This window comes from Lissotriton vulgaris, chromosome 5 (assembly GCF_964263255.1).
Source record: "Lissotriton vulgaris chromosome 5, aLisVul1.2, whole genome shotgun sequence".
NCBI lineage: Eukaryota > Metazoa > Chordata > Amphibia > Caudata > Salamandridae > Lissotriton > Lissotriton vulgaris.
The window spans coordinates 904,390,554-904,404,666 of record NC_141693.1 but is presented as its reverse complement, the minus strand read 5'-3'; the positions used below and the strand labels follow the sequence as shown (position 1 = coordinate 904,404,666).

Here is a 14,113-nt window from a genome sequence, read left to right as displayed (position 1 = left end):
TCTCACTGCACCATCAGGATTCAAGCAAGCCGGGCCGAAGACGGCTGAAATGCCAGAAACCGGTCTCCGGTAGCTTGTCTCCTTTCTGGTGAAGAATTGGCTTGGTAGTTTAGTCTGCCCTGTTCCCATGATGCACTGGGCCAGGGACAGACTGATTTGTATATAGCCATGTTCTGAGCTGGGATGATGCAGTGAGATAAATAACGGTGATGGATCAAGCCCTGATCTTTGGACTGGGTAAGAGTGGTCTGCTTAATTCAGACACTCTGTTCATCACCACCCCCTTTTCTGAATCGTTTTTGGCCACTATAGGTGTGGCAGGGTATACTCAGACATGAGTCCCTTTCTCACTGCACCATCAGAATTCAAGCAAGCCGGGCCGAAGACGGCTTAAATGCCAGAAACCGGTCCCCGTTAGCTTGTCTCCCTTCTGGTGAAGAATTGGCTTGGTAGTTTAGTCTGCCCTGTTCCCATGATGCACTGGGCCAGGGACAGACTGATTTGCATATAGCCAGGTTCTGAGCTGGGATGGTGCAGTGAGATAAATAACGGTGATAGATCAAGCCCTGATCTTTGGACTGGGTAAGAGTGGTCTGCTTAATTCAGACACTCTGTTCATCACCACCCCCTTTTCTGAATCATTTTTGGCCACTATAGATGTGGCAGGGTATACTCAGACATGAGTCCCTTTCTCACTGCACCATCAGGATTCAAGCAAGCCGGGCCGAAGACGGCTGAAATGCCAGAAACCGGTCCCCGTTAGCTTGTCTCCTTTCTGGTGAAGAATTGGCTTGGTATTTTAGTCTGCCCTGTTCCCATGATGCACTGGGCCAGGGACAGACTGATTTGCATATAGCCAGGTTCTGAGCTGGGATGGTGCAGTGAGATAAATAACGGTGATGGATTAAGCCCTGATCTTTGGGCTGGGTAAGAGTGGTCTGCTTAATTCAGACACTCTGTTCATCACCACCCCCTTTTCTGAATCGTTTTTGGCCACTATAGGTGTGGCAGGGTATACTCAGACATGAGTCCCTTTCTCACTGCACCATCAGGATTCAAGCAAGCCGGGCCGAAGACGGCTGAAATGCCAGAAACCGGTCCCCGGTAGCTTGTCTCCTTTCTGGTGAAGAATTGGCTTGGTAGTTTAGTGTGCCCTGTTCCCATGATGCACTGGGCCAGGGACAGACTGCTTTGCATATAGCCAGGTTCTGAGCTGGGATGGTGCATTGAGATAAATAATGGTGATGGATCAAGCCCTGATCTTTGGACTGGGTAAGAGTGGTCTGCTTAATTCAGACACTCTGTTCATCACCACCCCCTTTTCTGAATCGTTTTTGGCCACTATAGGTGTGGCAGGGTATACTCAGACATGAGTCCCTTTCTCACTGCACCATCAGGATTCAAGCAAGCCGGGCCGAAGACGGCTGAAATGCCAGAAACCGGTCTCCGGTAGCTTGTCTCCTTTCTGGTGAAGAATTGGCTTGGTAGTTTAGTCTGCCCTGTTCCCATGATGCACTGGGCCAGGGACAGACTGATTTGCATATAGCCAGGTTCTGAGCTGGGATGGTGCAGTGAGATAAATAACGGTGATAGATCAAGCCCTGATCTTTGGACTGGGTAAGAGTGGTCTGCTTAATTCAGACACTCTGTTCATCACCACCCCTTTTCTGAATCGTTTTTGGCCACTATAGATGTGGCAGGGTATACTCAGACATGAGTCCCTTTCTCACTGCACCATCAGGATTCAAGCAAGCCGGGCCGAAAACGGCTGAAATGCCAGAAACCGGTCCCCGTTAGCTTGTCTCCTTTCTGGTGAAGAATTGGCTTGGTATTTTAGTCTGCCCTGTTCCCATGATGCACTGGGCCAGGGACAGACTGATTTGCATATAGCCAGGTTCTGAGCTGGGATGGTGCAGTGAGATAAATAACGGTGATGGATTAAGCCCTGATCTTTGGACTGGGTAAGAGTGGTCTGCTTAATTCAGACACTCTGTTCATCACCACCCCCTTTTCTGAATCGTTTTTGGCCACTATAGGTGTGGCAGGGTATACTCAGACATGAGTCCCTTTCTCACTGCACCATCAGGATTCAAGCAAGCCGGGCCGAAGACGGCTGAAATGCCAGAAACCGGTCCCCGGTAGCTTGTCTCCTTTCTGGTGAAGAATTGGCTTGGTAGTTTAGTCTGCCCTGTTCCCATGATGCACTGGGCCAGGGACAGACTGATTTGCATATAGCCAGGTTCTGAGCTGGGATGGTGCAGTGAGATAAATAACGGTGATGGATCAAGCCCTGATCTTTGGACTGGGTAAGAGTGGTCTGCTTAATTCAGACACTCAGTTCATCACCACCCCCTTTTCTGAATCATTTTTGGCCACTATAGATGTGGCAGGGTATACTCAGACATGAGTCCCTTTCTCACTGCACCATCAGGATTCAAGCAAGCCGGGCCGAAGACGGCTGAAATGCCAGAAACCGGTCCCCGTTAGCTTGTCTCCTTTCTGGTGAAGAATTGGCTTGGTATTTTAGTCTGCCCTGTTCCCATGATGCACTGGGCCAGGGACAGACTGATTTGCATATAGCCAGGTTCTGAGCTGGGATGGTGCAGTGAGATAAATAACGGTGATGGATTAAGCCCTGATCTTTGGGCTGGGTAAGAGTGGTCTGCTTAATTCAGACACTCTGTTCATCACCACCCCCTTTTCTGAATCGTTTTTGGCCACTATAGGTGTGGCAGGGTATACTCAGACATGAGTCCCTTTCTCACTGCACCATCAGGATTCAAGCAAGCCGGGCCGAAGACGGCTGAAATGCCAGAAACCGGTCCCCGGTAGCTTGTCTCCTTTCTGGTGAAGAATTGGCTTGGTAGTTTAGTGTGCCCTGTTCCCATGATGCACTGGGCCAGGGACAGACTGCTTTGCATATAGCCAGGTTCTGAGCTGGGATGGTGCATTGAGATAAATAATGGTGATGGATCAAGCCCTGATCTTTGGACTGGGTAAGAGTGGTCTGCTTAATTCAGACACTCTGTTCATCACCACCCCCTTTTCTGAATCGTTTTTGGCCACTATAGATGTGGCAGGGTATACTCAGACATGAGTCCCTTTCTCACTGCACCATCAGGATTCAAGCAAGCCGGGCCGAAAACGGCTGAAATGCCAGAAACCGGTCCCCGTTAGCTTGTCTCCTTTCTGGTGAAGAATTGGCTTGGTATTTTAGTCTGCCCTGTTCCCATGATGCACTGGGCCAGGGACAGACTGATTTGCATATAGCCAGGTTCTGAGCTGGGATGGTGCAGTGAGATAAATAACGGTGATGGATTAAGCCCTGATCTTTGGACTGGGTAAGAGTGGTCTGCTTAATTCAGACACTCTGTTCATCACCACCCCCTTTTCTGAATCGTTTTTGGCCACTATAGGTGTGGCAGGGTATACTCAGACATGAGTCCCTTTCTCACTGCACCATCAGGATTCAAGCAAGCCGGGCCGAAGACGGCTGAAATGCCAGAAACCGGTCCCCGGTAGCTTGTCTCCTTTCTGGTGAAGAATTGGCTTGGTAGTTTAGTCTGCCCTGTTCCCATGATGCACTGGGCCAGGGACAGACTGATTTGCATATAGCCAGGTTCTGAGCTGGGATGGTGCAGTGAGATAAATAACGGTGATGGATCAAGCCCTGATCTTTGGACTGGGTAAGAGTGGTCTGCTTAATTCAGACACTCAGTTCATCACCACCCCCTTTTCTGAATCGTTTTTGGCCACTATAGGTGTGGCAGGGTATACTCAGACATGAGTCCCTTTCTCACTGCACCATCAGGTTTCAAGCAAGCCGGGCCGAAGACGGCTGAAATGCCAGAAACCGGTCCCCGGTAGCTTGTCTCCTTTCTGGTGAAGAATTGGCTTAGTAGTTTAGTCCGCCCTGTTCCCATGATGCACTGGGCCAGAGACAGACTGATTTGCATATAGCCAGGTTCTGAGCTGGGATGGTGCAGTGAGATAAATAACGCTGATGGATCAAGCCCTGATCTTTGGACTGGGTAAGAGTGGTCTGCTTAATTCAGACAATCTGTTCATCACCACCCCCTTTTCTGAATCGTTTTTGGCCACTATAGGTGTGGCAGGGTATACTCAGACATGAGTCCCTTTCTCACTGCACCATCAGGATTCAAGCAAGCCGGGCCGAAGACGGCTGAAATGCCAGAAACCGGTCCCCGTTAGCTTGTCTCCTTTCTGGTGAAGAATTGGCTTGGTAGTTTAGTCTGCCCTGTTCCCATGATGCACTGGGCCAGGGACAGACTGATTTGCATATAGCCAGGTTCTGAGCTGGGATGGTGCAGTGAGATAAATAACGGTGATGGATCAAGCCCTGATCTTTGGACTGGGTAAGAGTGGTCTGCTTAATTCAGACACTCTGTTCATCACCACCCCCTTTTATGAATCGTTTTTGGCCACTATAGGTGTGGAAGGGTATACTCAGACATGAGTCCCTTTCTCACTGCACCATCAGTATTCAAGCAAGCCGGGCCGAAGACGGCTGAAATGCCAGAAACCGGTCCCCGGTAGCTCGTCTCCTTTCTGGTGAAGAATTGGCTTGGTAGTTTAGTCTGCCCTGTTCCCATGATGCACTGGGCCAGGGACAGACTGATTTGCATATAGCCAGGTTCTGAGCTGGGATGGTGCAGTGAGATAAATAACGGTGATGGATCAAGCCCTGATCTTTGGACTGGGTAAGAGTGGTCTGCTTAATTCAGACACTCTGTTCATCACCACCCCCTTTTCTGAATCGTTTTTGGCCACTATAGGTGTGGCAGGGTATACTCAGACATGAGTCCCTTTCTCACTGCACCATCAGGATTCAAGCAAGCCGGGCCGAAGACGGCTGAAATGCCAGAAACCGGTCCCCGTTAGCTTGTCTCCTTTCTGGTGAAGAATTGGCTTGGTATTTTAGTCTGCACTGTTCCCATGATGCACTGGGCCAGGGACAGACTGATTTGCATATAGCCAGGTTCTGAGCTGGGATGGTGCAGTGAGATAAATAACGGTGATGGATCAAGCCCTGATCTTTGGACTGGGTAAGAGTGGTCTGCTTAATTCAGACACTCTGTTCATCACCACCCCCTTTTCTGAATCGTTTTTGGCCACTATAGGTGTGGCAGGGTATACTCAGACATGAGTCCCTTTCTCACTGCACCATCAGGATTCAAGCAAGCCGGGCCGAAGACGGCTGAAATGCCAGAAACCGGTCCCCGGTAGCTTGTCTCCTTTCTGGTGAAGAATTGGCTTGGTAGTTTAGTCTGCCCTGTTCCCATGATGCACTGGGCCAGGGACAGACTGATTTGTATATAGCCAGGTCCTGAGCTGGGATGGTGCAGTGAGATAAATAACGGTGATGGATCAAGCCCTGATCTTTGGACTGGGTAAGAGTGGTCTGCTTAATTCAGACACTCTGTTCATCACCACCCTCTTTTCTGAATCGTTTTTTGCCACTATATGTGTGGCAGGGTATACTCAGACATGAGTCCCTTTCTCACTGCACCATCAGGATTCAAGCAAGCCGGGCCGAAGACAGCTGAAATGCCAGAAACCGGTCCCCGGTAGCTTGTCTCCTTTCTGGTGAAGAATTGGCTTGGTAGTTTAGTCTGCCCTGTTCCCATGATGCACTGGGCCAGGGACAGACTGATTTGCATATAGCCAGGTTCTGAGCTGGGATGGTGCAGTGAGATAAATAACGGTGATGGATCAAGCCCTGATCTTTGGACTGGGTAAGGGTGGTCTGCTTAATTCAGACACTCTGTTCATCACCACCCCCTTTTCTGAATCGGCACTCGACAGGAGGCAGAAAGATACATCAAACAATAAATAGCACGAGGTGAAAGAGAAATACTCCTCTGGACAGAGGTAAATAGCACTCTTTGTTTATTTTAAAGAATCGGTAACAAAAGGTCAAGCCAGACCTAAATCTGCACACAAAAAGAAAAAAAAATCAAAATAGTTATTTTTATTACTAATGCAGACGACACACAATAAACAGCAGCAGGGACAATTTAGAATTTGATAGGTGGGAAGAACCACAGTGAATTACTAAATCTCCTTCCCCAACAAACTCACAGAAATTGATGAAATCCTAATGATTTGGCATCCCCTGGCTCCATCATTGTAAACCTCTGACCTGACCGCCCATCTGTCTCAGATCCAGCAAGTCATAGTGACATTCACACTGCCCTACTTAGTGCAGTCTAACCGACGCAAGATTTCTCAGCCCAGGATGCAATAGAAGGCATGGCAGTCCAAGGCAGAGAAATCCTCCACTAGCCTCCAAGTAGAGGGAAAACAATGACATTGCTATGGAGTCAAAAAACATTGTCAAGCCAGGGCATCAAACATGCCAACTATTTGTCAAAATTGTGCGGATCTCTACGAATGTGGAGGCGATGATCTCCTCTGACCTGGTGGACTGATGGACTGTCTGTCACGCTGTAAATGACCTCCAATGGACTCAACAAAGATCAGACTCATGCAATAACAAACACAGACCCCAAGATGGTAAAACCTGGTTTTGACAAAAAAATATTACAGGTAATGGAATTTACTTACAGAAAGCTGCAAATAGAAAACTCCATACAAGATCATACACCTATGAGATACAGGGTTTCTGTTACTGCCTCTGAAGTCACGGTGTTGTTTTTGTATTTAGAAGCTATAGTCACGTAGTGTAATATTATGACGGAATTGGTAAATAGTTTGTGGCAAACCTGCGTAGACAACCAACTGGACACAAGTAAAGTTCATTACTGATGTAGGACCACAATGCTGAAAGAGAGTTAATTTTGCTTCAGCCAGGTAAATGATGTACATCCGCATCACTTTGATGAAAATGAATGACAGACCTTAACCCCAAACTATCTGAAAAGTCACATACTATCAACCACACACTGTATGACAATATATCAATATGAATTGGTAGTTGTTTCGAGCATTGAGCTTACCCTAAGTAATTTTCCTAGAAGTCACAGTACTTCAGCACCTGTTTTCTAGAGGATGGAACTACCCAGGACATTGTGATGGCCCATATGGTACAGAGGCTATCAACTTCTTCAATGTGTAGTCCTGAAAGGTACTAGCAGTTTTCCAATACCACACAGAACACTAATAAGGCATTGACGTAGCACACCATTGAGCCCCTATTGTCTCTGTGTGCTAAACTGTCAAACAGAATCACCTGCTATCACCGAAGACATTTAATTGGACACTAGAATAAAAGAATCTTTCCTCTATTTCTAAACGTCTCAGATCCGAGCCATTTTCTTGAATTAACTTTCGAAATGCCACAGTGAGAAATCCAATGCACCGGGGCATCTTCCATCCACCTATTCTAACTTCACCTGGGTGCACACAACTAATACTTGGTCCTGGAAATGCAGCAATGTCCTAAGACACTTAAATATCAAGCAGAGGACCTTGATGTGAAGCCTAAATTAAACTGGCAACCAGTGTAACCCTTGTCTGGCTTCTGCTGCATGATCATTACTTTAAAGGTTGAAGTCATATTTCTAAATGTTGCACACTAACCTGTGGAGCGAAGTACCATGTGGCTTACCCATTATTAGCGGCATGTGAAGAATATCATGTGTACGCTGTGCACAAGACTGCGGTAGTCAGCCTCTTTGCTGTTCAAGGTTGGAGGGTAGATGTAAGTGGACCGCTGAGGTCCACCTCCGTTCGAAGACAATCTTGGGACTTCGCTTCACACATTTGTGCTGCCGGCAACACCACATCAATTGCTTTTTGCGTCTCTCACTCTCGTCAACTATTTCCCTTGTAGATACCTTCTGCAAACATAGATCCCCATAGTTTGTCAATAAAGTTACGGACATTGTATACCAGCATTACCCTGACAGAACTGTCAGTTCTGTTCCTCCCAGTGGGGTAAGTCACAGCGTATCACGTTTATGAGCCAAGCGATCCTTTTCACACCACATCCAACCTCACATGTTCTTTTTATTTCCCTCCCCAATTAGTGCCCGGCTGGGCCCCATATGAGTACCTCTTTTACAATACACTTTCTTGCGGTGTGCACTTATCACTCTGACAGTTGATGCACATTGTTTCAGGTACAACAACCTACCCTTCTACCATTGGTAGTTTTCTCTTGCATCTCTCCTTTCTTGACCTACTTACTGATCGCATGGTTATCATTTTCAGGTGTCCCTCCATGTTAGGTCCTGAAGAGACCCCCTATTGATGGTGGGGTCGAAACGCCGTCGACACAATCCCAAAACAAACTATTCCTCAGCCCCTACCATTGTACTAGATGGCTGTGACTTACTACTGAATATTATGGCGTGGTGGTTTTTGTATTTTTTAAACCTATTTGTATGTCACAAACTGTCACAAATTTGATATTTAGGTTCTATGTTCACTTGGGAAACCCCGCAAGTTGATTACGTATTTACATAAAACGCAAATATTCATAAATGTCTTGCTGTAAATGGTTCTTTTCTCTCTCCGACATCTCCTCACCCAGAAACATTGCCATTGAGCTAACCATTACCAGATATCAAACACATTGTCCACAGAAACCACTGTTCCTCGCTATATAATAGATACCCTGGTTCCATGTGAGTAGGGTGACCCTTGTTTTCATACACCTGTCTTAAATTTTGAGCATATTTTGGTGTCCCAGGGATGACAGTTACAATAGTATTAGGGCCTGGTGATGTTTCTGATACATTCATGATCCTATCACAGAAGTTTCGAAGATAGGTGTTACACACGAAAACAGGGGTCACATTGCTTGCCCTGGGAAGAGGCAACAGGTAGAGGTTGCGGTACCACTGTAGTATCAAGAAACCTTGGTTGCATTATTTCAAACCCTTCAGGGTTGGTGGAATACAGAAGACGGACTGAGAACTACAAAACCCATGAGTCCTTAGTGTAAAGTGACGTAAACAACATTCGGATTGCCGCAGGATCATGCAGCAACTAAACAATCAAAAGCTGCTCCCTTTTAAAAGGGATGTGCAAAATAAAGAAGTGAATATATGTATGTTTTACCCAATCTATTTAACTGTGAGAGGTAGAAAGAACTATTAAAAGATACCTGTGATTCCGTTCAAGACAAAATCATAAAGTGCTGACGAATTACATTTTGAACAGGGTCTGCTGCATGTGCAAGGTTTGGACTCTTGAGACTTCTATGTATTTTTTCTAGCTTGAGATCCCTAGTTTAAAGTCTGAAGATCTCAAAAAAGCTACATGCAAATGTCCCAGAATGTGCTGAGTAGTGTATCTTTAATGGCATAACATGGTGCATAAATTACCTTTCCTTGGCATATCATTTGCTTTCTCACATAATTGAGTCACCCTTTCCGTATAATTGGGTCATTCATTCTTGCATAATTACAATGGTTCTAAGTACAAGTAGAAAATTAGACATTTTACATTACCTGTGTCTGAATGTAAAAATGTACAGGAAATGTGACAGATAATGTCATGGATACACCTGAAAATATATTTTTTTAATTTTATTTTATTTGAAAAGTTTTATATAGCGCTGGCTAGACCTGGAAGTATCAGAGTGCTTTACATGAGGTAGGACATTGTTTCAGAACTATGGGCCAGATGTAGGTGGCCGTTAGAGGCCATTTACCGAGCGGTAACGGCCGATTTTGGCCGTTACCGATCGGTAAATGGGTGACAGGTATGTAGGGGCATTATTTTACCGAATCGGTAAAATTACCGATTCGGTAAATTTACCGATTCGGTAAAAAAAACGGTAATTTTACCGATTCTGAGGCACCCAGATGTAGGAGGGACTCTTCAGAGTCCCAGAGGCCTTACCGAATTGGTATTTTACCATCAAATCCAATTTGATGGTAAAATACCGATTCCGGTGTACATGCACATGTGTGCATGCACACCTATGCCATGTGACAGGCAGACCTGCCCTTAGGGCATGTATGCCTGCCACATGGCACCCGAGCCTGTTTTGGGGGTGCCAGAGGGTGTCAAAGTGACACCCCATGCACCCTTGAATGCCCATTCATTCCTATGGGCTATAAAGCCCATAGGAATGAATGGGCATTACCGAAAAAATACCGAATTCTTCCGAATCGGTATTCCAGCACATCTGGAATACCTACATATCCACCCCTTAGATTTACCGATTTTTAATTACCGAATCGGTAAAATTCGGTAATAAAAAAATCGGAAAATCTATTTTACCTACATCTGGCCCATTGTTACATAGTTACATCAGTTTCTGGAGCATTGCATTACGTAGAAAGGGAGACAGTATACCATATTTACATGAGTTACTAAAGCATAGAATAACATAGAAAAAAAACGGCAAGGGGGAAAGTACTTTAGGGGATCAGGAAAAGGTCAGACTGGAAAAGGAGAGGGAGACAATGAATCACAGAGGAAGGAGGCGGGGGAGTGAAAAGAAACCCAATGGGGGAGACGAGGAAAACAATGTTCGATGTCCGGCTGGGTAGGTGATGGCCAAGGGGTGAACCAGAGCCAAACTCCTCTATTGCAGCATACGACAGCTCCACCAGGCATCAGCCAAGGTTGCTCGGGCACCGTGGTACGTCCAGACAGTTAAGGTTTTTGCCTGGGGGCAGATAATGAATCACAGAGGGAGGAGGCAGGGGAGGGAAAAGAGACACCACGGGGAGATGAGGAATACAATGTCCAATGTTCGGATGGGTAGGTGAAGGCCGAGGGGTGAACCAGAGCCAAACTCCTCTATAGCTGTATAGGACAGCTCCACCGGGTATCAGCCAAGGTTGCTCTGGCACTGCGGTATGTACAGACAGTTATGGTTTCCGCCTGGGGGGCATCGTCCAAACTTCAATCGCAAGCACTGGTCACGGTGTACGGTGCTACGATCCCAGTGGTAGTGGAACCACCCCCAATCCTCTACTGAGCATGTCTCCCATGTCACTGTGGTCACTCTCAGAGAGCTCTCTAAATCCCCGGAGAGCAAATGCTGGATTCCTCACCAACAAGGGGAGAAAGAGTGCTTTTGTGGAAAGCTTACCCGTGGTGGCCATCTTAGGGACAGTCAGGCTGGTAAGAGAGACCCTGACTGCTGTAGGGGGAATTGATAGTTGGGTCGCTGGTTCAGTTGTCTGGAAATCTGCTGCCCCAATACAGCAAATATTGGTGGTAATGATATTGCAGGTAAAGTACAGCATTAACATAGGCTGGGGACCATTTTTTTATAGCTCCTTCAGTTGCTGCTACACTCATGGACTCAAGTGAGTGAGTGAGCAGTTATAACGGGTCAAAGGGCCACAGAGTGAAGAGAGAGCAGGCAAACTTTAGGTTCAGCATTACATAGGAAAACAAATATTGTGGCGAGATGTGTGTAGACTAGGGTCGAGAGATATTGCGGCTGCCAGTCAGGCCAGTACAGGCAGTGTCTCAGGAGTGATCGCCGTGATGGGCGAATGCAGTGCAGATACAGTTAGAACATTAAGCTCATGTTCTGAGCAGTTCATAAGTGTAGGTCAATATCCCTTGATCCGCCCTTCGTACCTGCGTGCCACTTAATTACTCAGTGCAAAGCATGGGGGCCAATTCACAAAAGCGTTTATGAGTAGTGGAAGTTGTAATGCATAATTACTTTACATACTTCAAAATGCCTTTGTGAACAGACCTGTGATTATCTACAGAGCTGCACACGTAAGGAAAAAGAGAAAATGTTGACTGTGTTAAGTATATATTCTAATCTAAATACACATACCTCAAACTTAATGCCATTGTCCAATTGTCCACTTTGAAGATCACTATCAATATTAATTTTTTCAGTATCTTCTTGTGGGATGCCAGCTGGTGAAATTTGTTTTCTGCAGTCTCCAGCCTCACTTTGGTCTGTCACTGTTAATCTTATTTAAACACAAAAATAATCCCATTAGGTTGGTTACAATGAGCAAAACTGCAAATACAAATTACAGTTTCTTTTGTATGCATGCATACTGGCACAAAAAGCACAGATGTACTATAGCAGCAGACCGAATAATTATGAACACTGAACATAACATCAACATTATGAGAGACAGCTTTTGGCTAATTTTCAGTTAATAGTAGTCATATCTGCAGATATGCAAATGAATTACCACTCAATTAGCTGACACCATGTCTTTATCCCGGGGTGAATCATGAGGTATCGTCCGTAACAGAGGGTTAAGAAACATGGGAACAGCAGGACCATGACCTTTAAAAGACAGGTCAGTCTGGGCAGACTGGCCATGAACACAAGTACATACATGCACTACTTTTATTGTGGTAGGCCTTCAGATAGTCTATCGCAAGCAACAGCCACAGTGATCAAGGGCTGGGTTACAGCAACAAAAGCGATGGACTGCAAAAGCAAACTGAAGGAAGAAGTCCCATGAACCACATGTACCCTATTGGGTGAGGTGTCTAACAGAAATTATTACAGGCCACAGTGATTTTGAAGCTGGGAAACAGGATGGCCCTCACATGAGTTAAAAACTTTTTCTACATTGATGAAAGAGTTTGAGTTAGCTCAAATGCAATACTTTTATTTCTGACTGGTCTGACATGCCCTACAAATCCACAGAATAGTATGGGTTGAGGTTCAGGCACACTCCCTATTTGAAGCCTGTGTGTTAACAGACTAACTTAAGGAAGGGGCGGTATCCAAAATACATAGGACCATTAATAACAATTTACTTAAAAAATTACAGGTTGTGTGAAAAATGGGGCCAGAGATATGGGTGGCTGAGAAGAAGGGGACTGGAATGAAGTACTAGTGCGTCTGAGAGATGGTTCTATTCAATCTAGTTTCAGGCTCATCCAATCTAAAATACTTCACAGAACATATTAAAACGTGTCAAAGCTCAATGTAGTCGGATTATTTGACAGTCCAATTGGTTTATGGTGCCGGGGGAGTGGGGGGGTTCCTCAGTTAGTTACCTATTATCACATGATTTGGAAATGTCTGAGAATGTATACCTATTGTTTGACTATCCACCTAAAACTGAGTAGTGTACTTGGTGTGTATGAGATGCTATATCCTCAGGCTACTCTTCTCCTGGGGGCTAAGAGGGATATACATTTACCCAAATAGTATCTTGTGTAATCATGCTGATGAACTTTTAACTGATTGCGGCCAGCAGGGATATAGCCCACAAATGGATAAATGATAACACTCCAGATTTGGTTAGCTGGAGAAAGATTATGTATTGGTGTATGAGAATGAGAAGTCAATATATGATTGTAAGGGATGCCTTATTAAATGGGTCATGGTATGGGGCTCATTGACAAACTACTGACATTCACTTATAAACAAAAGGAAGGGATTACTCAACAGAAGAACAAGTTACTTACCTTCGGTAATGCTTTTTCTGGTGGATACAGTATCTGCCTGTGGCTTCCTCACCTTGTGAATATCCGCTGCGCAGCAGCCAATCGGAAACTTTTGTAGCTCTCCACGCCAGCGAGGTCATGGACGACGTCACAGAAGGTACGACTCTGCTCGCGACCCTGCTGACGTCACTGGATCCATAATAGGGCCTCGTCGGCGTGATGACGTCAGTTCCGCCCTTTTTTCCGTGCCCCGAGGCACATGGACGGACAACATCAATAGGCACAGTATACATATTACACAGTATTCAAACCAACACACATAGTGTGAAATCAATGCAATCAGCCAGAACAATTAAACATATCCATTGAAAATTACAAAAATACACTTATCAGGTATAGAAGAGTGGACAACGGGGAGGCGGGTGAGTCAGTGAGAAATCCACCGGCAGATACTGTATCCACCAGAAAAAGCGTTATCGAAGGTAAGTAACTTGTTCTTCTGATGGATACATCTGCCAGTGGATTCCTCAACTTGTGAATAGAATCCCACAGCAAACCCCACTCCCGGAGGAGGGTGTCCACTCTCCTATACCAGAAAATCCTGAAGAACAGAACGAGCAAAATGGCCGTCCCTCCTCACTTCGGAATCTAAGCAGTAATGCTTCGCGAAAGTGTGGAGGGAGGCCCAAGTTGCCGCTCTGCAAATGTCCTCTACAGGAACACCCCTAGACAAAGCAGATGTAGAAGACTTTGCTCTAGTAGAGTGAGCTCTTATACC

General features: G+C 45.7%; 1 protein-coding gene across 1 annotated transcript in view; it reads right to left on the bottom strand.

The window, feature by feature from the left end:
* CC2D2B (coiled-coil and C2 domain containing 2B) overlaps nt 1–14,113 on the bottom strand; it is a 1,912,120-nt gene that overhangs the window by 1,015,615 nt on the left and 882,392 nt on the right. Inside the window, exon 18 of the mRNA XM_086919535.1 lies at nt 11,747–11,888. Within this exon, the coding sequence (XP_086775661.1) occupies nt 11,747–11,888 (142 nt within the window). The remainder of the gene's footprint in view (nt 1–11,746; nt 11,889–14,113) is intronic.